We start from the raw sequence: 23,979 nt of genomic DNA, 5'->3' as shown, positions 1-23,979 counted from the left end.
ACTTCCTCAATCTGCATACAAAGTTATCGGGAGAAGCTGCCACATATCCAAGCGGAAGATCCATGTATACTTCCTCTGTTAGTTCTCCATGAAGGAATGCATTCTTAACATCAAACTGCCTAAGTGGCCAGTTCAAGTTAGCAGCGATAGAGAGCAATACCCGGATAGTGTTTATCTTTGCAACAGGTGCAAATGTCTCATCATAGTCTATGCCATATGTCTGGGTGAACCCCTTTGCTACTAGGCGTGCTTTATACCGGCTTACTGACCCATCTGGATTGTGCTTCACTGTAAACACCCATCGACATCCTACAGTCTTCTTGCCATATGGTGGAGGTACAAGCTCCCAAGTATTGTTCTTTTGTAATGCTTCCATCTCTTCCTCCATTGCTTTCCTCCATTTTGGATCTCCAAATGCATCCTGCACTTTGTTAGGTACTGATACAGTAGATATTTGATTCACGAATGACTCATATGACTTAGATAATCTTTTGGTAGATATAAAATTGGCCACATGATACTTGGATTTAGTTTGAAGGGTAGGTTCATATTTCTTTGTGGGTTGACCTCGAGTAGACCTATTTGGCAAAACATATTGTCTACTATTAGCCTCAATAGAATGACTTACCTCAGATGAGTGATCTTCTGTACCAGGAGAGCTTTGGTCAGGGGTATAAACAGTAGTACGGGATACATGAGGGGTAGTTGTGTTGTCAGCTTCTGGTGCCTGAATCTCTTGAGTGACGACCTCCGGTGGTGCCTGTGTGGCTGACACCTTGGTAATCTCAACGGAACTTGTTACCATATCGACTGGCTCATTTGTCTCCCCCTCTCCATGATACAACTCTTCAAAATAGGAATTCTCCCCCTGAAGAGCAGTATCAGAAGAGGAAAAGAAGGTAATGAGACATGAGATGCAAGCACCTCATAGGGAACTTTCCCTTGAAGAACACGAGATGGAAGACGATTAATGAGGTGGGCGGAAGTAATGACAGCATCACCCCAAAGGTATTTAGGCATGTGGGCACTAAAAAGAATACATCGAGCCATATCAAGTAAATGACGATTTTTTCTTTCAGAAACCCCATTTTGCTCAGGTGTGTAAGGACACGTTGTTTGATGAACAATTCCGTGTGTGTTAAAGAACTCCTGAAAGACATGATTCACGTATTCCCCCCCCCATTATCAGAACGAAGAACTCGAATGGTGGCATTATATTGGGTTTGGACAGAGGCATGGAAGGTACGAAAAGCTGGAAAAACTTCATTTTTATTTTTAAGAAGAATAATCCATGAAAGACGTGTGCACTCATCAATGAATGACACAAAATAACGCATGCCTGAGACAGTAGATTCTTTAGAGGGTCCCCAAACATCAGAATGAATTAATTCAAAAGGAAGAAAACTTTTAGTTGAACTACTAGGGGAATAAGTTGATCGATGACTCTTGCCCAAAACACATGTCTCACAACATAAACAAGACTCGTCCACATTAATAAACAAAGTGGGCATGGATTTTTTCATAACACTAAAAGATGGATGCCCTAAGCGACGATGCCATAACCAAATTTCACTTAACTTGTCAGAAGTGGAGAGTAACGCGGTCCGAGACTGCCCCCCTGGTTTTTCCCCTGCGTACGTCAGATCCAAATGAAACAACCGGCCCCGCAAATACCCCCGACCAATTACTCGTCCGGTGAGAAGATCCTGAAATATCACATACATAGGAAAAAAGGTCACATAGCACTGAGCATCAGCGTTCAGTTGGGGAACAGATATCAAATGGTGAGATAGAGCAGGTACATAGAGTACATTGTGAAGCTCTATGGTAGGAGTAATACGAACAGACCCTGTCCCTACCACGGGAAATGGCTCACCATTAGCATTAGTAACATAGGGTACGGGTGAAGGGGATAATATGGTAAAATAAGATTTGTCATAAGTCATATGATCAGATGCACCAGAATCAATAATCCATGTATCAGAACTACCAGAGTGAGAAATATTAAAAGCCATACCAATTAAAAAAGAATATGTCTTTGGTGCACTTGCACTGACAGTGAGAATGCACAGACAAGAAAAAAGACAACTGATTCTTGCCGGACCAGGTCGGGTCGGATCGGCGGACCGGGTCGGGTCGAGAGCGGGCCGGGTCGGGTCGGGTTGAGAGATAAATGTAGGGTTTTATGAAGGAAAATTTCGGGAAAGAGAGGAGAGAAAGGGACAGCGGCGGGAAAAGGGTGAATCGGCGTCTCGGAGATGAGGAGCACCGGAGGGGACCACCGGAGGGCGTCTCGGAGATGAGGGACCACCGGAGGGAGGGACCACCGGAGGGTCGATTCAGAGATGAGGAGCAGCGGCAGAGATGAGGGGTGAAGCAGCGGGTCGATGAGCTCTGGGGAAGGTCTCGTCGATGGAGCGAGAGACTACTTCGGGTCGAGGAAGAGGATCGACGGCGGCGAGGTGCAGCGGAGGAGAAGCCGGGTCGGGTATGTCACGGCTCCGGGGAAGTTCCGAGCTGGTGAAAGGAGGACGTGCTCACCAGCAAGGACAAGAAGGTCACGGCGCTCAAGGAGACCAAGGTAAGAACAGGAGGTCGCTCCGAGCTAGCTGCCGGAGAGAGGAAAAAACAGAGCAAGAGGCTCTGATACCAAGTGGAATAACAATTTACAGTTGCTTGATTGATTAATTGATTTTCTTCATACACACATGATGTACATATATATACTAGTCTACCTACAAAAGGAATCCGTGAAACCCGGAACCGTGTTTCACTCCGTGAATTCCGGAACCGTGTTTCACGCCAACATTTGATATATTTTTGCTTCATTTTTCCAAGCATTTCCGTCACTGCGATATGAAAGCACCAAATGGCCCTAAGGATATCAAGAGTGATGCATAGTTATTATCAGGTTGATTTGAAACTATCGAACTTATTAGGAACAGGAGGATCCTCAACTGGGTCTACTGAATTCTTGTGCTTGCTAGTGAGATATGGCACTAACCAAATTAGGGTCCAGAAAAACCATCAACTAGTTCTTTTGAGTTGTAATATCAACTCCCCTAAAAGTATTTGGATATAAAGGGGATGAGGGCCTGGGCTACCTGCCCTTCTTTATAAGGATACCCCATTTTGAACTTGCATTTGGAGAGATGTTTCAATGTGAGCTTGGTCCCAGAGTATGCTTTTGCATGTTTTGCCTTGAAAGGGAATTATAGACTTGTTAAAACCATAAGTGCTATAAGCATGGGCAAAAGATGCAATAGCTTAAGATGGTTTTTGTTGTTTACAATACCCAGATATATAGCTCAGATGAGAGTAACTATTTTAATAGGTTGCTGTAGACAACAGAATCATATACTCTGGCCGATTACGAATCATGACCATGGAAATGCATCACCAAGTTATGTCGATATTAAATTTTTTATTTTTCTTTTTCTTTTCTTCAATTTCAATCAGTTTGCAGATCTCTTGTTACTAAAGCGATCAATAGTTCAATACATAGATACAGTAAAGATAATAATTAGAAATTAAAATCGATGAACGAGGAGTCAAACTTATACAATTCAATTTTAAAGATCATATATATTAGGTTAACATTCATAAATTACTAGTGATGATTATATTGGAGAAGCTAGCCATCTCTCTTCAGATTAAACTGGGATAGTCTAGGAACAGGTTACTGTTGAACTTGAAAGATTTCTAGCTCAAATTTGCATTATCACAGTGTTGATTCCTAATAACAAAATACAATAATATGCACGCACTATCAAGATGCTACTATCTGACAGAGCATAAATGAATTGACTTCGTACCAAGAATAAGCTGTTTGGTGCCTACAAATTGCCAACTTTGCACATAGTACCAAAAATAGTCGAAACCTAGATGTTTATCTTTTCCTATTGAAACACGACGAGCTCTAGCTAGCTTGCTAATTAGCTACAAGTTAAAATGGATAAAACTCACCTAATAAAGGTTTATGGATGAAACAATGAAATCATAATTTAGATGCATTTCTTCGATCAATTTGAATGATGTATTGAAGGACACACATCGACAGCGAAATATAGACAGCGAGAGAGAGAGAGAGAGAGAGAGAGAGAGTAGCGAACACAGATGAGAACTATAAGGCGTTCAAACTGAGGCCATGAACGTTAAATACTAGGGCCTCTTGTAGCCTATATCTTCAAAGCATATTGTGCTCCTTCTCCTCCAAAATACGCAGCCACAACTCTCCAGTTTCCACCATGGTAAGTAACCACGCCACCCAATAATATCGATCCATATCTCTCTGTCTGCATGATCATTTACTATTGATACTAATGTTACGTGATACACACTTTACACAGGGAGAAGAGGAAGGAAAGACCAACAACTCCCTTGAGCCAATGGAAAAAAAACGAGGAGGATTCACCGCCTCCATCTTCATTTTCGGTATGAAGAGTCGAAAATCATTGAATTCTGCCAACTTATTATCTTCGTTTTAGATTCATATACTGCATTTTGTTCTTCTTATTTTTTGCAGTGTTGCTGGCATTGGATAACATGGGGTTTGTTGCAAACATGGTGAGCATGGTCCTCTACTTCATGGGACCGATGCACTTCCATCTGGCCACATCTGCCAACACTCTCACTAACTTCATGGGGACAACGTTTTTGCTCTCCCTCGTCGGAGGATTCATTTCTGACACTTATCTGAGCAGATACTCTACTTGTTTGATTTTCGGTTCAATCGAAATTGTGGTAATTAAGAACTATATATAGTACGAGCGGCTTGTTCTTCTTATTATTCGATCTTTTGATTCTAACTAACACTGTAAAACAGGGTTTGTCGATGATGACAATTCAAGCTTATTCAAAGGCCTTGAAGCCACCACTTTGTGGCAAGCCAAGTTGCATGGAAGGCGGTATCGGGTTCTTTTTCTATGCAGCCTTGTACTTGTGGGCATTAGGTTCAGGTGGTGTGAAGGGAGCTCTTCCGGCTCTTGGTGGTGACCAGTTTCGTCACAAGGGTGAAGCAAAGAAACTAGCAACCTTTTTCAATTTGTTCTTGCTCAGCTCTACTCTTGGAGGAACCGTCGGAGTCACTGTTGTTGTGTGGGTTAGCACGGAAAAGGGTTGGTATTGGGGTTTCTTCATATCAACAATGGGATCCCTTGTTGGTTTTATTGTTCTTGCACTGGGAAAGCCTTTTTACCGCCTCCAAGTTCCCCATGAGAGTCCCCTCATTCGCGTCTTTCAGGTTCACGACTCCTATTTTTTACACGTACTCTCTGCAAAAGCAAAAGATAATTATAATTAGGATAAAATACTGGTCACTCCTTACAGTTTTACAAACTCGACAGTTTACTCATTTAAGTTTCAATTTTGACTGATCACTCCTTATACTTTTTAAATTCGACCAATCTGATTATTCCGTCATATTTCCATCCAAGTTGGGTGTTAAGTCCATCTAATTTCTGTTTACCCAAAAAACAATTTAACATTCAAATTGGATGGAAATATGACGGAATGACCAGATTGCTCGAATTTGGAAAATATAAGAAGTGATCAGTTGAAATTAAAACTTGAAAGAGTAAATTGTCGAATTTGTGATAGTTGAATGAGTGACTAGTATTTTGTTCTTATAACTATTAAGCGTCTTACGTGACTGTTACACTTATTGACATGCTTAAACTGTCTGACCGAGTTCAAATATTTTTCTGTCTTTGACAGGTTATAGTATTGGCAATGAAAAACAGAAGCTTATCACGACCTGGGAGCTCTGCAGAACTATATGAGATCAGTGAAAAGGAATCAGCTTTTACCAACGAGAAAATTTCACACACAGAACAATTCAGGTACAAGTACTAAATCATGCTCAAGATTCTCCAATCATGGATTTCATAGTCAATATGAGGCATAAGCATGTGACTGGTATGCGGAGCATTATAAAAGTGAGGGATGAGCTCCATTTTTATAAGTAATGTGGGGTTTTAGTCATGGAAGTTCCTATTTGCATATGGGACATGTCAAACATAACCAAACAAGAATTATCACACCACATGTCCCATCTCAGCGGGCAAAAATTCTCCAAATTTTGTGGGGATCCAAACAATACACATAAAATTAAGAAAGGTTTACATCAAAGTTTCTGTAAAGTGGGGAGATTTTTTGCTTGAATTGAATTGAAATAACATGTTAAGTTAATGAAGCTTTTTTATCAATTTTGTTAGACTACTAGATTGTAGCTTAGTGTAAGTACTGAGCAATGCTTCTATTATTGAACCTGCAGCTTTCTAGACAAGGCTGCCATACTAGGCAAAGACACCAAGGCTGAGCCATGGAAGGTCTGCACTGTAACACAAGTAGAAGAAGTCAAGGTCCTAACAAGAATGCTTCCTATTCTATTCAGCACCATCATAATGAACACTTGCTTGGCACAGCTCCAAACTTTCTCCATCCAACAAGGAAACAGATCCATGGATCGTAATTTGGGACATTTAGTAGTTCCCGCCCCATCAATTCCGGTCATCCCCCTTATTTTCATGTGCGTACTCATTCCCCTATACGAGTACTTCTTCGTCCCCTTTGCCAGGAAAATTACCAAGCACCCTAATGGAATCACGCAGCTGCAAAGAGTTGGTATTGGACTAGTTCTCTCGGCAGTTTCAATGGCAGTGGCTGGCATCGTTGAAGTGAAAAGAAGGAACTATGCATTGGCTCATAGTCCATTAGCGACCGGCGGCATTAGTCTCTTTTGGCTTTCCTTCCAGTATGCCATCTTTGGAATTGCAGACATGTTCACCCTAGTTGGACTACTTGAGTTTTTCTACAGGGAAGCACCTGCAAGCATGAAATCGCTTTCGACTTCATTCACTTGGCTGTCACTCTCTTTCGGGTACTTCTTGAGTTCGATCGTTGTAAGTATCATAAATGCTGTGACAGCTAGAATTGCTCCAAGCAGATTGGGTTGGTTACATGGCTTAGACATCAACCAGAACAATGTGAACCTCTTCTACTTTTTCTTGGCAATCCTGAGCTGCCTAAACTTTGCAAACTATCTGTACTGGGCTTCATGGTACAAATACAAAACAGACGAGCCTGATGCCAATAATATGCAACTGAAGGAAGCCGAGAAAGCTCCTCTTCCTCTTCCTCTTAGTGAAAATGAGAATGGAAGTAAGGTTACTACTGAAGAAGTCTCCTCAGTTCAAACAGAAGAGAATAAAGAAAAGGTTGCAGGTGTATGAAGATAGATACAATTACCAAATCCTTAAGGGCAGGAAGCTCACTCGGGAAAAGTGAGATGGGAAGTGATAAATAGCATATACCGATGAACCTACTGAGCTTGAAAATTGTAGAATCATAGATAATGAGTGGCAATCTCTCTCTTAAGTTTTGTGTCTTAATTAACATTTTGGGTTTGAATTACTACAAAAAGAAAAAACATTTTGGGTTTGAGGCAAGCTGTTTTGAGAATGTGTGAAGGGTTCTGAGTTAATTGTATCCATCTTCTATAATACAAATGCATTTTGAAAATTTTCTTATGTTGAATAAAATATGGGGGCAGAGGTTTTTCTTCAAGTAAATAAAGAAGCATGTACATTCTCTTCAGTTGTGAAGTACTATAGATTATATCAACTCGGATGAAAATGTGATATCACAAGAGTAGCAAAACTAATAACCTTCACTTATCGAAAAAAAAAAACAAACTAATAACCTTCACATCATCACATGCAATGTGATGTTACAACTTCACAAGAGTTAGCGTAACATATATGTAAGTGGCAGGACCAGAAGTTCCGCAGGCTAGTCTGCAATTATATATGAGAGCTTATTCCATACACGGCCCGTACATATACACGGAGGAGATATGGTTGCACGCGCTCTGATTGAGAGTAGTGTTGTTATTTATGTAAAAAAGGTATAACTGTATTGAAAGTCATGTTAATCAAGAGAGAAAGGAACGTCGGGAAAGCTGATTTGGGGATTGAGTCTGGTTCTCTGACAGCAAGAAGGAGAAAGGGAAGCATTGGTATGGGTTTTGATGATAGAGTTAGACTTTGACGATTGACTGAGCTGTTGGATTTGTGTGAGTTAGATGCGATTAGGATTGGGGGAGCTTGAATATTTCGGGGAAAGTGGAGACACCGATGGTCAGCTTCATGGTCGTTCTTGGGTGGTGGTGGTATTGGCGATATGGGGTTGTGCCTTCTCCTCCGATTCCGTCGACTTGGAGCACAGCCCCAGCTCTGTCCTGGCTCCATGCCTCGCCGTCACCCCTACATCTGAAAGCTGCGAAGGCTAGCAGGGCTATTAAGATGAAGAATTTTTTTGGTTAGGAGAAGATGGACATGGCAGGATAATGATTCCTAGATGGGGACTTCGATGCGGCCTAGAAAATCTTACTCGCCATTCTTCTGCCAAATTGGAGTATGATCTCAAACTATCTGAATTTTGCGCCACGTGTTGAAATGAACAGTTATGATTATCCATGTATCTACACGGCTCGTGCACTGAATAAGTTTCGATTATAGTTTAGGTCTTTATTAAGACGTCTACACAAAACTCAGGAACTATTACTGCAGAATCATTTGGGAAATCACAAAGAACATAGTACAGCACTACATCTACTACATCATTTTTACTTTTTAGTTTAATATGAATGTCAGGCCCAAATATAAGGATCCCATAAATATCCAATACTTGGTTTAAGCTTCTAAATTCTCAAACATATTCATGTTGGCTAAACCCTAAATAACACTAACTTCAACATCCATAATTGTATGCTTCATTGTGCTTGACAGGAAAGAGGCGCACATAGTTTACTAGTTTCTTTACTTCATAGTTCATACCCTGTTGATGTGTCCAAATTCCAAAAATGATGCACATGGAAGGTCCCAAAGGCCAACCACAAGGAAAGTGGCAATGGAGCTTTCAAGCTTTCCCTATTTTCGATCCTATTTTTCTTTGTAGGGCCTTGGCCATCAAGGCAGCTCTTTGGCGAGATAAACACTAGCAATGGTTTATTGATTAAGACCTGATAGGAGATGTCGATCTAGTTCGTGTTGATCAGAAGTGCAAGTTAAGCAGGCAAGAGATACTTAGATAGTGTCCAGACAATTATTGATGTGTCGCAAGTAATTCAGAAATGGGAGTTCATAACTAAACAGGGTACTTATAAACTTATTGATTGTATTTATCAAGCAACAAAAGATCGATATTCGATCTTCTTGTAATATTGTTTAGTTTTGGATTTGGATAATGCATGGCTCTGTGACATTGATAACAGTTGTGTGGTTGAAGCTAGCGTACTGGTTAATAGTGGGAAAATGTAATGTGGTAACAGGCAGACCAGACCATTGTTGCTAGGGTTTATTAAGCTGCTGCTAGTGCATGACGGAAGGAAACACTACTCGGTGGGTTCTGAATGAATGCTATTTAATCTAAGCTCGATCAAGCTCGAAAGATGGATGCATGTGATTTTGGGACCAAGAGCCTTAGAGATAACCTCACATGCCCCGCTTTCCTTTTATTTAATATCAGCCGATATGGTTTACTACAGAACTAGATGCATCATAAATCATAGTGTACCACATTCACGTGATTACAACATTGTTATATGATCTCCAAAACTATATACAGTATACTGTATCTCAAAAACGACCACGCTGCTAATGCATCTGCATGTGTTTGTCTGGAAAAACAGAAGAGGATCGGAAGAAGAATCCCTAGCTCTAACAAATTCGATCTGATCTCTGAGAAACAAAAAGGTGTATGTATAGATAACAGATGAATCCCTATAATTATAATATGAAGAATAATCACCGCCTCACATTCTATATTCTAAGAAGAATCGTCGTCGCCTTTTTTCTTTATTCTAATTCTCATCATGCCATGTATTTTTTTTCTTTTTGGTTTAAATGAATAATATGATTTCATTTACTCAAAACAAAGGTTATATATCTCGATGATATCATTCAACTGTATTACGCAAAGGGTGCATATTATATCTTACATATAATCTTAATCGTCCAAAACAAAATGTATATAATCTTAAGATCGATATTTTTTCTAATCCCCTCTTTGAATGATTCAAATATACATGTTTTCAAAGGAGCGACACGAATGATTGAGAAATAATAAACAAAAGTTAGTGAAGAATGTTAAATGTGATCAACATAGTCATTCAATGTCAGATTATTTAGCTTTGTCTTCTACATTTATATCTAAAATAAGACTTCCATAATTTACGAGTGGGGTTGTTTAGTGTTTATCGTATTTGATTGGTTGGGAATAGTATTGAATTAGGTCATGCATAGTCTATGAAGGAGAGTATTAATTAGTTAAACCACCATCTTTAATAATGATCCATATATATAGCTAACGACCAGATCAAACGTAGAGTACAAGTGTACATGTAGATTTTACGTGGTGTATATTGAATTGGGGAGCCAGCTAGCAAGCAGTATACTTATGTGTTTTCCAGGTTGGCTAACTTTTAAAGGGTTCTAAATAATTGATCACACCACTAATCGGAAGCATTGAAAAGAATGTTGAAGGGTCTCTCACGTTAGTTGTAATACTCCGAAAATTGATATCTAATTTCTAATGAGTTCTCTGATATTATTAAGTTGGTCATTATCCAAATTTATTTCACAAGAATGAAAACGAAAGGGTTCGAAAGATTAATTGTTCGGGAACATTCAATTTGACGAGTCTAAGAGTTGACTTTTGACTTATTGGGTTTCTTACAAAGCTTCTTTCATGAAAGTCGTAGAGTTCGTCAATACAAAGTCGTAGAGTTCGTCAATACAAAGTCGTAGACACGCGGCACGCCTAAATCGGAGTTCGTATGAAGATTTTACGAATCAAAAGATATTTAGACATTTTTGGAAAATAGTATAAATAGGGGAATTAAAGAAAAAATGTGAGAAAAATCAGAAATTCGGATAAGTACTGTTCACTAGTACTGTTCACACCCGAAAATCCAAGATTTTTCTCTCCCCGAGCGGCTGACTTTGGGCCGCCAGATCTCCGCCGTCCGGCCACCATAGAGCGGCGCACCGGTCACGTTTGAAAAGTTGTTGCATCCTCTGTCGATTGGTGGCAGCGCCACCCGCTATCTTGCCTTGAGGAGCGGTGAAGCCCAGAAGTTCCCTTGAAAATGCATATTTTGCCGAACTTCAACTCATCGGATCTCCCTCCTCCGGCAACCAATCGGTGAGATTCTTGTCTCATTTTGAAGGTCTCCTTCCACACTACAAACCCTCCAAAAGATTTAACCCAAATCATTGTGTGCTAGGAGAATCAAAGAAAAGAAATCCTAGGTTTTAAATTGGGGCTTTTCAGTTTTTGTTAAATTGAAGTGTTTAGGCTCAAAATTATACTTTATGGTGAACTAGAAAGTTGTTAGGAATGTCATTTAGATTGTAGTGGTGAAATTTGGTGGTCATTGATGGTGGTCGGAAAACAATGGCGTTGTATGAACAGTAACTTTGAACAATGTTCATAAATAGTAATTGTGTACAATGTTCTATAAAACAGTAAATCCGAATAGTGTTTAGTAAACATTAAACATGAATAGTGTTTTATGAACAACATTTAGCTGTAATGAAATCGTCACCTGATATTTTACGTATCGTTTTCTAAGCATTTTATCATGTTATTAGGTGACTGAAAACGAGTGAGGCAATCGCTATTAGTGTTGTGGAAGTTGCACGCAGGAAATAAGGTGAGTAAACCTCACAATGATCATCATGATCGAAGTAGTATTATAATTATTGAATTTAGTTTGAGTTGTTACCATAGTCGTTGCATCACTAGTTTATAAAAATTATTTTAAAAATATGTTTTGGTTTAAATTACGTGAACTTAATCTTCTACGGTTTATAAGTAAGTGAAACACTATTTTAATAAATGATTTTAAAAAGATTTTAGTGATTATGAACTATGGTGAATGTGAGTAAATCTCACTATGACGAGTCTACCCTTGGCGGTGACTCATATTTACGTTTTCTTGAACTATGACATGTATATAATATAGTGGGTTGTGTATATGTATAAAATGGTAAATACGATATATATATATATGGGTTGCTATATTATATATTGTTACATTCTTATTTCTAAATGAATTATACTGTGACAATTATATTGATTTTATTTGAGCAAGAGTCGCTTTGTTGTAGTACAATAACATGAGTAGATTGTTATTGTACGTGGTTTTAACATTGAGTCTTATTAAAACTTTTCTGTCTTCGGACGTGTTTTTTGTCTTCGAACGTATTGGCAGTAATCGGAACCGAGCATTGGCCTGGTGTCATTTACGATTCAATTGGAGCTCTAGTTTATTTACCGATGTACTGCATGAGGGGTAACAGATAGGTTGCATGGGTCTCATGAATATCTATATTTTTTTAGTGATATTGGGTAACAGATGGGCTGCCAAGTGTCTGTTGGTGTACTGCATGAGAGGTAACAGATGAGTACTTGGGTTTCATGAGTACCCATGTTTTACATGATTTTAGGTAACCAAATGGGTTGCCCAGTGCTTATCGGTATACTGCATAAGGGGTAACAAATGGGTTTGGTCTCATGAGTATCCATGTTTTAAATGATTTTGGGTAACAGATGGTTGCCCAATGTCACATGAGTACATTGGTCTTAAAATTTTATTTGATATATTTTCTTTTGTATGCGATGTGTGTTATACTGTTGGTTTACTCATACGAGTTACAAAGCTTACCGGGTTTGTGTTTACAATCCCGGTGCACTTATTCGATGGTGTAGGTGATAGTTATGTAGGTGTGGATTAGCATAATTATAGGGTTTTTTTCTGAAAATTGTTGAAGATTTCTTTTTGCTGTTCGTGATGAGGATTGAGTGAATTTTACATTTCTATTAATTGTGTATTATTGAAGTCAACTAAGTCATGATGTAGACTCAGTTTTCGATACACTGTTATAATAAGATGATTTTAATATATTTGAGATTATTTTAAAATTTTCATAGCTTTAAATTCAAATTTTTATAATTCGAATTTCGGGTACTCTCTCCATCTAACTCGATCACGAGTCCACTAAACAACGATTGATGTGAGAGAGGGAGAGATCGATTAATCAAAACAGGTAGTATGTTCATATCGAGCCAAGATTGCTAGCTTTGTTATAGTGTGAAAATGCTAGCTTCATCCCCTCCATGACTCCATCCATCATGTTTACAGTTTACCTTAATTGTCGGCAAAGTTGCTCCAGTTTCACGTACTCGAGGGTTTGCTGACCCTGTTTTTACAGTTCACTTATGCTTGGTTATCTATGTGACTATGTCTTATCACACTTGCATGTGTTCGGTGATGGGTTTGGAATGTTGACATGTTGTAGCTAGTTAGTTCTTAACCATACGTACGTATTTACTTCCATCTTCACCTCCTTTAAGCCATTTTGAAATAAGATTATTGTTATTTTGTGTAGAAGCGTCAACAGGTTAACAAACACGTATATTTTTTCATGAGGTTTCAAACACGTATATGATATGTTGAACTAACATGACGATACATCATAACATGCAATTATCGATCTAGAAATAGTTTTATAATTTGCTTATATATACACAATTGCTAATCGTCTTTCAACTAATTGAGTCGAACCTTATTTATAAATGTTAGATATTGTAGTATAGCAAAATAGTAACCGCTGGTGCTATATACAGTTTTTGAACTTCATATCATTTTGAAAAATTACTACCTATTTTGAAAATTTGATTACTTTTTACAGGATAGTAAATCCATAGCTTAAACCCTACATTAAACCCCACAATTCGACATTACCAATTTCATCATCTCCCTCATCTCCCGCTCTCCGAGTCCTTAGAACCAAACCTCTCGTTTTCCCTCCAAATCTCGACCCCACTTTCCACTGTTCTGTCATAATCATCATCTCCACTTACCCATCAACGGCCTAAATTCGTCTGTGAAATAGCCAAGCCAACTGTTTCATGCAGCTCTAGCAATCCCCCACCTCTGGAATTAATAATGTTACGTAATTAAGATTCCAAACGTGCCTTCTGGTAATAACCTTAAAAAGCCTCGCAAAGACCTCTCTCTCTCTCTCTCTCTCTCTCTCTCTCTCATTTTAGCTTCTTCCAATTTTGGCTTCACATTTTTTCAGTTTTGATTATTTGCCTCATTTGTCGCAATACCCTTCTAGATTTAGCTTGACAAATCAGCTTAAACACTCACTAACTCACTATATATTCCAGCCTGATACAGATATCTACACATGCAAATTCAAAGTTTGCATCTTTCTACTCTCTAGTTCAATTTTATTATTCAGTTCTTATTGAAACAGAGCAGAGCCAAGATGAAGTTTTTGTGGGTTGGCATTGTTGTAGTACTATTATTCAATTAATGGGCTTATGGGTTTGAAGAGCTTAGTTATAATGAAACAGAGTTGTCCTGGTTGGAGGGCTATGGAGAATCCAAGGCTGCTCTAACTGGGTTGATGGTAGGATTAACTCTTATTCCAGGAGCTGGTGCCAAAGGAGCAGGTACACTCACTTCTATTACTAGCCAAACCATTACCGTGTTTTTTTCTTTATTTTTGGCCCAAACTATTGGACTTTTTGCTTGATCTTGTAAATAAAGATTGTATTTTTATTTCTTTAGTATAATTCTTGGGTTTAGCTGAGCTAATAGGATGTCATGTGGTTTGTTGTAGTCTAAATCTGGATTTAGTTAGTCTTACTTTCATCTTATATTGTGACGGTGCAGATTTTTTTAACTGGAATAGAGTAAAGCTTCGCTATTGCGATGGTGCTTCTTTTTTTGGGGATAGTGAAAATAAGGTTGGCAGTTTTTTCTTGCAGTTTAATTTTTTTTCCCTGCATTGTGGTGTTGGCTGCTAAAAGTTGAGCAATGAATATATAAATTCAGATGGTTATAAATTTCTAATGCTTCTCTATTGGACTTTAGTATTGACCGCTTTATACTTTCCTGCTTTAAAATATATATATTTACGGAAATTTCACACTTTCACCTATAAGAGTAGTGGTAGATAGGTACACCAAAGAGATTAACTTATGAACGTTTTCTAATGAAACATGATATGCTTATGATAGATGGTGTATCAATTTTCTTATTTCATTTATATTTGCATGCCAATTGCTAAACCATAATGATTCTGATATCAGGCAGCTCAACTACAATTCAGAGGACAACGTATATGGTTGTCTGCAATGGAAGATCTGATGTCAAGGGGCATGCTCCATGCTAACCAGGTATGGTAATTAATTCTTTTGTTTATGGTCTGTTGACTATTCTCATTCCTTATTTAACTTCCTATTTCAGGCTCTTCTTTCTGGTTGCTCTGCTGGCGGCCTGGCATCTATTTTGCACTGTGATGAGTTCCGCGGCTTATTTCCAAGGAATACAAAAGTGAAGTGCCTAAGTGATGCTGGATTGTTTCTTGATGCGTAAGCACTAACCTTAATGCCTGAACTATTTGTGCACAGTTTGTCTTGAGAAATGTTCTATCTATTTGTTGACACTTGGAATTAAATTGCCTGTCATGTAGTGCCGATGTTTCTGGTGGACGCACGCTCAGGAATTTATATGGTGGTGTTGTTGGCTTGCAGGTATGTATCTGATTTTTTGAACTGGAAATTTAGACTTTGGATTCCTGGACTTTTCTTGTGTAAGCTTTGGGACCATTCTTTGAACATTTTAGTCATGGAAACTTCTGATTATCACAGGGGGTGCGAGAAACACTACCACGAATTTGTCTTAACCATCTTGATCCTACATCGGTATTCATCTTTTTTTTTATGTCGAGTATTTGATTTGAAGAATAGGTGGAAATGTAGCAATTATTTTCTAACCACCCTTTATGGTCCTTTTGCAGTGCTTCTTCCCTCAAAACTTAATCAACAGCATTCAAACCCCACTGTTTATACTCAATGCAGCATATGATTCCTGGCAGGTAACTCCTTGATTTTGTAGGTCAGAGTTTATTATTCTAGCTGAAAATGTACAAAATAGTCTAGATTGAGGTGAAGGATTGTTAATATTTCCCTACTTGAAATCAGATCCAATCCAGTTTAGCTCCACCATCAGCAGATCCTCACGGTTACTGGAAAGACTGCAGATTAAATCATGCAAAATGTTCCGCAAAGCAAATTCAGTATATGCAAGGTAGTCCTCATGTACTATAAAACTGTTTTATCATCCCAAAAACTAATATGATGAATTGTTTAATTCTTAAAACCTGGAAGCAGCTTCAGAAGCCAAGTGACTAAATTTGGATTTTGTTTCTGAGTAACAGGGTTCAGGAATCAAATGCTGAATGTAGTAAAACAATTTGCCCAGTCTGATAAAAACGGGTTTATAAATTCATGCTTTGCTCATTGCCAAAGTGAGCGGCAGGATACATGGTTTGCTGACAACTCTCCAATAATTAGAAATAAGGTGAGCCTGATGCATGGAAACCAATATATTAAGTTCCATAGCCAGAAGCTTGATATATCTAATGCTATGTGTGATCTTGATAATATGCAGGAAATTGCACTAGCTGTTGGGGATTGGTATTTTGAAAGAACCGTAGTTAAGGCTACTAAAGCAGTTGATTGTCCATACCCGTGTGACAACTCTTGCCACAATCCAGTCTTCCAACGAGCATAGAGTAATCAGCTGGTTCTTTTACATTTTAATATTTTTCCCTTACCTTAAATGAAATAGTGCTAGCTTCCGTTCATAGTTTTGCTACAGATCTTGGTCCGGGGGATTGAAGATAGGGCTTGTAATTCAATTGAAATTGATAGAAGACAATAAATCAGAAGGCCTTCTGAGAAGTGCAAAGGTCATCAGCAAGCTCTTCATATTTATAGGGGATAATGTAATGTTAACAGTTAACTCATACCTGTATTAGTAATTCCAGTAGCACATCTTTGAAAATGTTTGCAACTCTTCATTGCAGCCATTTCGATAAATGGGAAATTATACAGGCAGCAAGAAACTTGTTCTTTTTGTGTTTCATTCTTCCAATCTGTTAGTAAAATGAAAAAAAAAAGTGTCAATCAAGGGTAAACCAGATCTTGTTGAGTAAACTCCTATATGAACAAGAACGAAGTCATTATTTTACTGTTCTTATCTCCTATTATGTCAACTACATATTGTTTATGACGATCCCAATCTTGTCTTTTTTAGACTTGGGGATAGAACAACAGCCTCCAAGGCCTGCTTCTGCGCTCAATCTGTGGATCTGATATAGCTAAAATGTTTTTCTAAATAATATGTTCTAGACCTTCAATACAGTTAAATGATTTGTTATCTGCAAGTTGGGTATGCAATTATACATTGTTTTGAACCTCACTAAAATAATTAGTGAGATTCCGCAATCCTTGATACACACAGCAATGCTGGGTTTAGCAGCTGAATTTAGAGTCTGACTCTTGAGTAGGGAGGTTGAAGATGAGGAGAGCCATGATGGAGTTCTTGTGGGTTTGCATTGTAGTATCACTATGTTTTAGCAAATGGGTTGATGGTTTTGTGCAGTACAGTCACAGAGAAGATCCCAAGACTGAAATTATAAATAACACTCTGATGGTATCAATAACCCTTATTCGAGGAGCTGAATATAGCAAGCTTTGATGTTACATACAAGTTCCATTGCAAAGCTTCTTAAAGTTGAGTTTCAAAATATCTAATGCATGTTATGTGGATCAACCGTTTGCAGACAATCTCGCAATCTGTAGGAGATTGGTATTTTGACCGGGCAGAAGTTAAGGTGTTTGATGTAGGTTGCCACTACTTGGTTCCTAAATGAGCAAAATTGTATGAATTGACTTGTGTAAAGGAGTCGGTTTATAAAAAAAAATTGCAATGCATTCTCAATTAATAGGAGATGATCATGAAAAGAAAGAAAGAATGAAGATTACAATAATATAAGGCTTCTGAGCGGTGCAAAACACGATTGGGAAGCATATCACATTGATGTACTGCTGTGGTAAAAGTGCTTTATATCATTAGCTTGTATTCAATAAATGAAAATGAAAACGAGGTTCTCTTCAACATGAATGGAATAATTTTTTGAGTTATCTGTTTTAAAGTGGGAAGGAGAAAACGTTTTTGTTAAGATGAATATTATGATTCTGGTATCATTAGCAGCACTGCAGCACCTTATTGGACATGTTTGCAACTCTTATTGTAGCCATCTATTGATTATTCAAACATTCAAATATGAAATTGAACAAGTACATGAAGCACATGAGAGAGAGAGAGAGAGAGAGAGAGAGAGAGAGAGATCAAAACATTACTTGTTCTGATGTGTTGCCTTTGCAAGGGAGAAACAGATGCAGTGGAAAACCAGATTTAACAGATGGGCAGACTAACTTGCAAAATCTCCAAGGATGGTTTCTGGGTTTTGATAGTAGGAAGCATATTGATGCATTAACACATTCACACTCCACTGACTTTTGGACAGTCAACTCCAGACACAAATAAAATGAACCCCCTCTTTTGAAGTTCAGTTTATTCTATGTCAAGTAGATATTGTTTAGTAGTTTTATCCCATGCTTGCCTATTATGGATTGTACAATTCAAACTTGAAGGTCCAGATAAATTATACTCAATGTTAGTTTTCTTCTCTTCTGCAGTATAATGTACAGCTGGTATTAAATCTAGATAACATGCTCTTGAGCCTTGACTTGCAATATACTTGGTGGATATGTTATGACAAGTTGTACGCATATTGCTCTGAGCACTATAAAAAAAATTGCGAGATTTATGCCGTACTGAGACGTACACGAAAATTCATTTCAGTTGAGGAATTTACTTTCATTTTTATAGACATGGGGTGGCAGAGAAATTGAAGCAGAAGAAGATCAAGAGCCATGTTGAAGTTCCTGTGTGTTTGCTTTGTGGTAGCAACATTTTTCAGCAACTGGGTTGAAGGGTTTGTTCAGTACAGCCATGAAGCAGATCCCAAGACTGAAATCATTAACAATACTTTAATGGTATCACTAACCCTCATTCAAGGAGCGGATTCCAAAGGAGCAGGTACTTAAATGTTCTGTTTTCTTTTATCATTTCTGGAAAATTAGTGCACCTAGCAAACAGATTATGCATGACTGCAATATCTATCTTTATAAATATGTCTTAGTCCTAGTTATTTATTTTACAGTGATTTTCAGAGACTTGTTGTTATGTATGTATTTTCTTCCTTGTCTTGTCCTTGGTTTGCCTGATATACCTGCTTGCTTATGACTGCAGTCTGCTTGGATGGAACATTGCCTGCTTATTATTTTCATCGGGGACATGGGTCAGGGAAAAAGAGTTGGCTCATTCACTTTCAGGTTTGTGAGATGAATCGGAATCAATAAGATAAAGCTAATCATGCATGGCTAATTGTAGCATTATATCCTCTTCTCATGGAAGTGTGTTGATAAAGCTTGTTTTATCAGGGAGGAGGATGGTGTGGCAACATCACGGATTGTGTTGCTCGCAAGAAAACGCAGCTTGGATCATCAAATTTCATGCTACCAGAGACAGGATTTACCGGAATACTAAGTTATAAAGCTGAAGAAAATCCAGGTTTGACATGTCAAAAGCTAATACTCTTGCTTTAGCCGTCTTGACCTTTAAAAAATAAAAAATAAAAAACTCTATTGGATTGCAGATTTCTTCAACTGGAATAGAGTAATGCTTCCCTCTTGTGATGGTGCTTCTTTTTCTGGGGACACTGAAAATAAGGTTACCAGTTGTTCTTTCCATTTACATTTACCTTAGAGTACTATTCCATCTGTTTACCATATATCTACAGATTGCACCATGCTAAACTATATGAAGCTAGGAAAGTAGAAGAGAATAACCTAGTCTTGTATGTGTACACTAAATGCTGATATTTAGTGCTTCATTCTGATGTTAGGAGGCACAACTGCAATTTAGGGGAAATCGCATTTGGTTGGCTGCCATGGAAAAGTTGATGTCATTGGGCATGAGCCACGCCAAGAAGGTGTAATATCTGCTCTTGCATAGGATATATTCTTGTTCCCCATCTGATGGTTTTTCTGTTCCCATGTCATGACATATCAATCACTCCTATTTCAGGCTCTCATTTCTGGTTGCTCTGCTGGAGGTCTGACATCGATCTTGCACTGTGATAAGTTCCGGGGATTATTTCGGAAAAGTACTAAAGTGAAGTGCTTCAGTGACGCAGGATTTTTCCTTGACTCGTGAGTAGTATCCCTTTTTCTTTCCTGCAGTGTTGATATGAAAAAATGTATGATCCTACCTGGTCAACTAACACTTAGATTTTTATTTTATAAAATGGTAGGGTTGATATATCTGGTGAACCTACGTTCAGAAAATTTTTCAGTAATGTTGTAAGCTTGCAGGTATTACTTCACATTCAAGGCTTAGTCAAATTCAATCGAAACTCTCCTTCAATTTGATATCATCCATATGAGTGCATATGAAATGATAGCTAGAAATGCCCATACTGATGCTTTTATCACCATATTATGCAATGCTTGCTTATGGAACTGTTGTAATTGATCAGGGGGTGAAAGAAAATCTGCCGCGCTTTTGTACTAATCACCTTGATCCTACTTCGGTACTTGTTTCTCTGCATTTTCTCTTACAATGTGTAATATGAAAATACAGGTTGCTCTTGCTGCTTGCTTCAACTAAGACATATTAGACTTACCACAACTCCTTTAATTTGACCTGCCTTGCAGTGCTTCTTCCCTCAGAACTTACTCGCCGGCATCAAAGCCCCACTATTTATACTCAACTCAGCATATGATTCATTTCAGGTAATTGTATCTCATTCAAAACTGCTGAAGGTACATTACTAAACACCTAATTGCATTAACATTCGTATCTTCCAACTTGAGTTCAGTTCCAATTCAGTTTAGTTCCAGCATCAGCTGATCCCAACGGCTTGTGGAACAGTTGCAAATTAAATGTCACCAACTGTTCCCCATCTCAGTTGCATATTCTGCAAGGTAATTAGACTTATGTGCTACTATTTGAACTCTTAATTGGTGCTTGGTGCTTCAGGAACATAGTTTTCTAAACTTATACTGTATAAAATGCAACAGGATTCAGGAGCCAAATGCTACATGCACTAAAGCCATTCTCTAAATATAAACAAAATGGGATGTTTATAAATTCATGTTATGCACACTGTCAATCTCAGTTTCAGCTAACATGGTATGCTGCCAATTCTACGATTATAGGAAACAAGGTGAGCTTTATCCAGCAATAGACTGTTAGTTTCCATGCATCTAGCAAGAAGCCATAAACCACCAATCATGCATGTCATCATGCAATATCTTCTTCTACACCATCTAATTAATGTCATGTGCAACCAACGTTTTGCAGACAATCTCGCAATCCGTCGGAGATTGGTATTTCGACCGTGCAGAAGTTAAGGTCGTCGATAAAAGTTGCCACCATTTGGTTCCTTCATGAGCAAAGTTCACTCAAATAGCTCATATGAATTACATGCTCATCAGTTCTGCTTTATTAATTTGAGAGAATACAGATAATTCAGCAGTCCGGTGACACCTTGGCGATAATCCAAATTGAAAGTATTCTGTAATGCAATTAAAAATTTGAAATAGTGCTGAAGTACAAGAAAGCAAGCAAATAAATAAATCAATACTAATACTACAATAAACAAAAGGGCTGCTAATAAGTTTGTGCATCGGTCACAGCAAGCACTGAAAGCTGCTCGTATGTGTTTTTTTTTTTTTTACAAAAAGATGTCTGCATGTATGTTCGATCACTATGTTGTATACTTAACATCAACTTACATCATTCGTTTTTCTATCCAAAAGAAAAAACAGAAGAAAACCCTACATCATTCGCTACAAGCTACTGAAGCTAGCTACCTAAGCAACGATGTAGTAGCAAGCTGATGCATAAACAGAGGAACCATGTGAAATGGTGAAATTAATACTGTGCATACTAAACTCATTTGAACTTGAAACTTCAAAGGCCAAAGGCGAACTGCATGCGCATATTTTCACACAATGTTGTAACTAGAAAGAAAAAAATTATTCGCAAAGCCGTTCGTATGCTTCTGTGGTTCATGCATAATCTGCAAAGGACGTTGCCTAACTTTCGGTATGGTTGATTATCGCAAGGGGTTTGTGTGGTTTGTGGTTCATTGTCCATTATTGCAGTGCCTTGTGTCATTCTAGTTTTGGATTATTAAGATTGCTACTGGTACTGCTGATGCGTCAAAGACTATGACTCATATCAAGGAGTGGTCTAAGTGTTTTATCATGCAGCAATGGTTTATGGCTGGTCATGGACATGACGCCTCATGGCCGGCAGGAAAAAACGAGATTGGTTCATATTGATATAAATTGGTCTAGTGGGTCTCCCAAAAAGGCTAATGGTCTTCGGGTGCCAAATAGATACGTTTTTGACTTGGGCTTTGTTTCGAACCAAACTAATTAACTAGACCTCTTCCAGGTTATGGACTTCTTCAGTTTGTTTGCAATCCCTCTCTTAGTCTATCAGTCTCTAATTAAACCTAGAGTTTTTTTCACCAACAGTCCCTCAATTCTGGTGTACCTACCAATGTGATACCTCAACTCTTAATCGTACCAATGTGATACCCAGACTCTAGTATTGCTATCATTGAAGTACTTCCGTCAGTTTTTTTCAACTTTTCCGTTATCTTGGTGACGTGGCAGGTACGTGAGGCCCACAAAGAGGGTTAAAAGACAAAATTAACCTCATCTGAGAGGAGCAATGTTTTTCCCGCCCTTTACCTTGAGAAAGACACCCAACAATTCTAATTTTGGCGCCAATTTTCACTCCATACTCCTTAATTTGTGTCTAATATCTAAACTAAAGAACTACCGCCAACCAGTCAACCACAATATGATAAAACCTAGATCAATCTCATTTTCTATTTTTACCCTAGCACTTGTTAAACTAACAGAATAAATATATAAATTTATATGGAACATCTCATTTCCACAATCTCATAAGAATATAAAAACACATAACTTAACGAAATTCAACTACATGTACCATTAGTTCTTACAAGCAAAAATCATGGCAGATCAACATAAAAGGTGGCAACTAATGGTACTTAAACATGTATTTGAATTTCGTTAAGTTATGTGTTTTTATATTCTTATGAGATTGTGGAAATGAGATGTTCCATATAAATTTATATATTTATTCTGTTAGTTTAACAAGTGCTAGGGTAAAAATAGAAAATGAGATTGATCTAGGGTTTTATCAGATTGTGGTCGACTGGTTGGCGGTAGTTCTTTAGTTTAGATAAGAGACACAAATTAAGGAGTAGAGAGAGAAAATTGGCGCCAAAATTGGAATTGTTGGGTGTCTTTCTCAAGGTAAAGGGCGGGAAAAACATTGCTCATCTCAGATGAGGTTAATTTTGTCTTTTAACCCTCTTTGTGGGCCTCACGTACCTGCCACGTCACCAAGATAACGGAAAAGTTTAAAAAAAACTAACGGAAGTACTTCAATGATAGCAATACTAGAGTCTGGGTATCACATTGGTACGATTAAGAGTTGAGGTATCACATTGGTAGGTACACCAGAGTTGAGGGACTGTTAGTGAAAAAAACTCTTAAACCTATAATCAAAGGTTGAGGGTGGCTATCTAACACTTCAACGCGTTTTGGTTTTCAACTTCTCATCTCTCACTCTTTGTTCTTTAAATTGCAACGAGCAAACTTTCAAATCTGAGCCAGTTTGATATCTCGGCCTTATCCCATTCCAACTGATAATCCCGGTATAACAGTTTTGGTAGCCGGTTTTGGTAGTTGATTTCTCCTCCTGACTAGATAGAGTTGGTACAGTTGTTGGTTTAAGCAAAAACACCCTCGTATCATATCGGTTCCAGCCCTATTTTCTAACATGCAAGTTTCAAAGTTATTAAACACTTTGATAATGATAGTTTTCTTGAAGCATCGCAATTGAGCACATTGATGTAGCTTACTATCTATAAA

General features: G+C 38.1%; 2 protein-coding genes and 1 pseudogene across 2 annotated transcripts; all 3 read left to right on the top strand.

The window, feature by feature from the left end:
- Positions 1–4,182: 4,182 nt before the first annotated feature.
- LOC126799275 (protein NRT1/ PTR FAMILY 4.5-like) lies at positions 4,183–7,535 on the top strand. Its single transcript, XM_050526439.1, has 6 exons — positions 4,183–4,250; positions 4,350–4,434; positions 4,526–4,743; positions 4,826–5,242; positions 5,716–5,840; positions 6,275–7,535. Exons 1-6 carry the CDS (start codon positions 4,248–4,250, stop codon positions 7,230–7,232), a joined length of 1,806 nt encoding a protein of 601 aa, XP_050382396.1. The 5' UTR covers positions 4,183–4,247; the 3' UTR covers positions 7,233–7,535.
- A 6,772-nt stretch (positions 7,536–14,307) lies between these two features.
- LOC126796695 (pectin acetylesterase 12-like) lies at positions 14,308–16,713 on the top strand (annotated as a pseudogene).
- Positions 16,714–17,716: 1,003 nt separating this feature from the next.
- On the top strand, positions 17,717–21,616 carry LOC126800488 (pectin acetylesterase 12-like). Its single transcript, XM_050527857.1, has 13 exons — positions 17,717–17,981; positions 18,824–19,033; positions 19,247–19,329; positions 19,438–19,567; positions 19,653–19,726; positions 19,902–19,988; positions 20,084–20,208; positions 20,310–20,370; positions 20,535–20,588; positions 20,713–20,790; positions 20,877–20,982; positions 21,079–21,224; positions 21,362–21,616. Exons 2-13 carry the CDS (start codon positions 18,868–18,870, stop codon positions 21,449–21,451), a joined length of 1,200 nt encoding a protein of 399 aa, XP_050383814.1. The 5' UTR covers positions 17,717–17,981; positions 18,824–18,867; the 3' UTR covers positions 21,452–21,616.
- The last annotated feature ends 2,363 nt before the right edge of the window (positions 21,617–23,979 follow it).

Source organism: Argentina anserina, chromosome 6 (assembly GCF_933775445.1).
Source record: "Argentina anserina chromosome 6, drPotAnse1.1, whole genome shotgun sequence".
Taxonomy (NCBI): domain Eukaryota; kingdom Viridiplantae; phylum Streptophyta; class Magnoliopsida; order Rosales; family Rosaceae; genus Argentina; species Argentina anserina.
The sequence above is the reverse complement of the archived record's forward strand: the minus strand, read 5'-3'. Positions and strand labels throughout refer to the sequence as shown.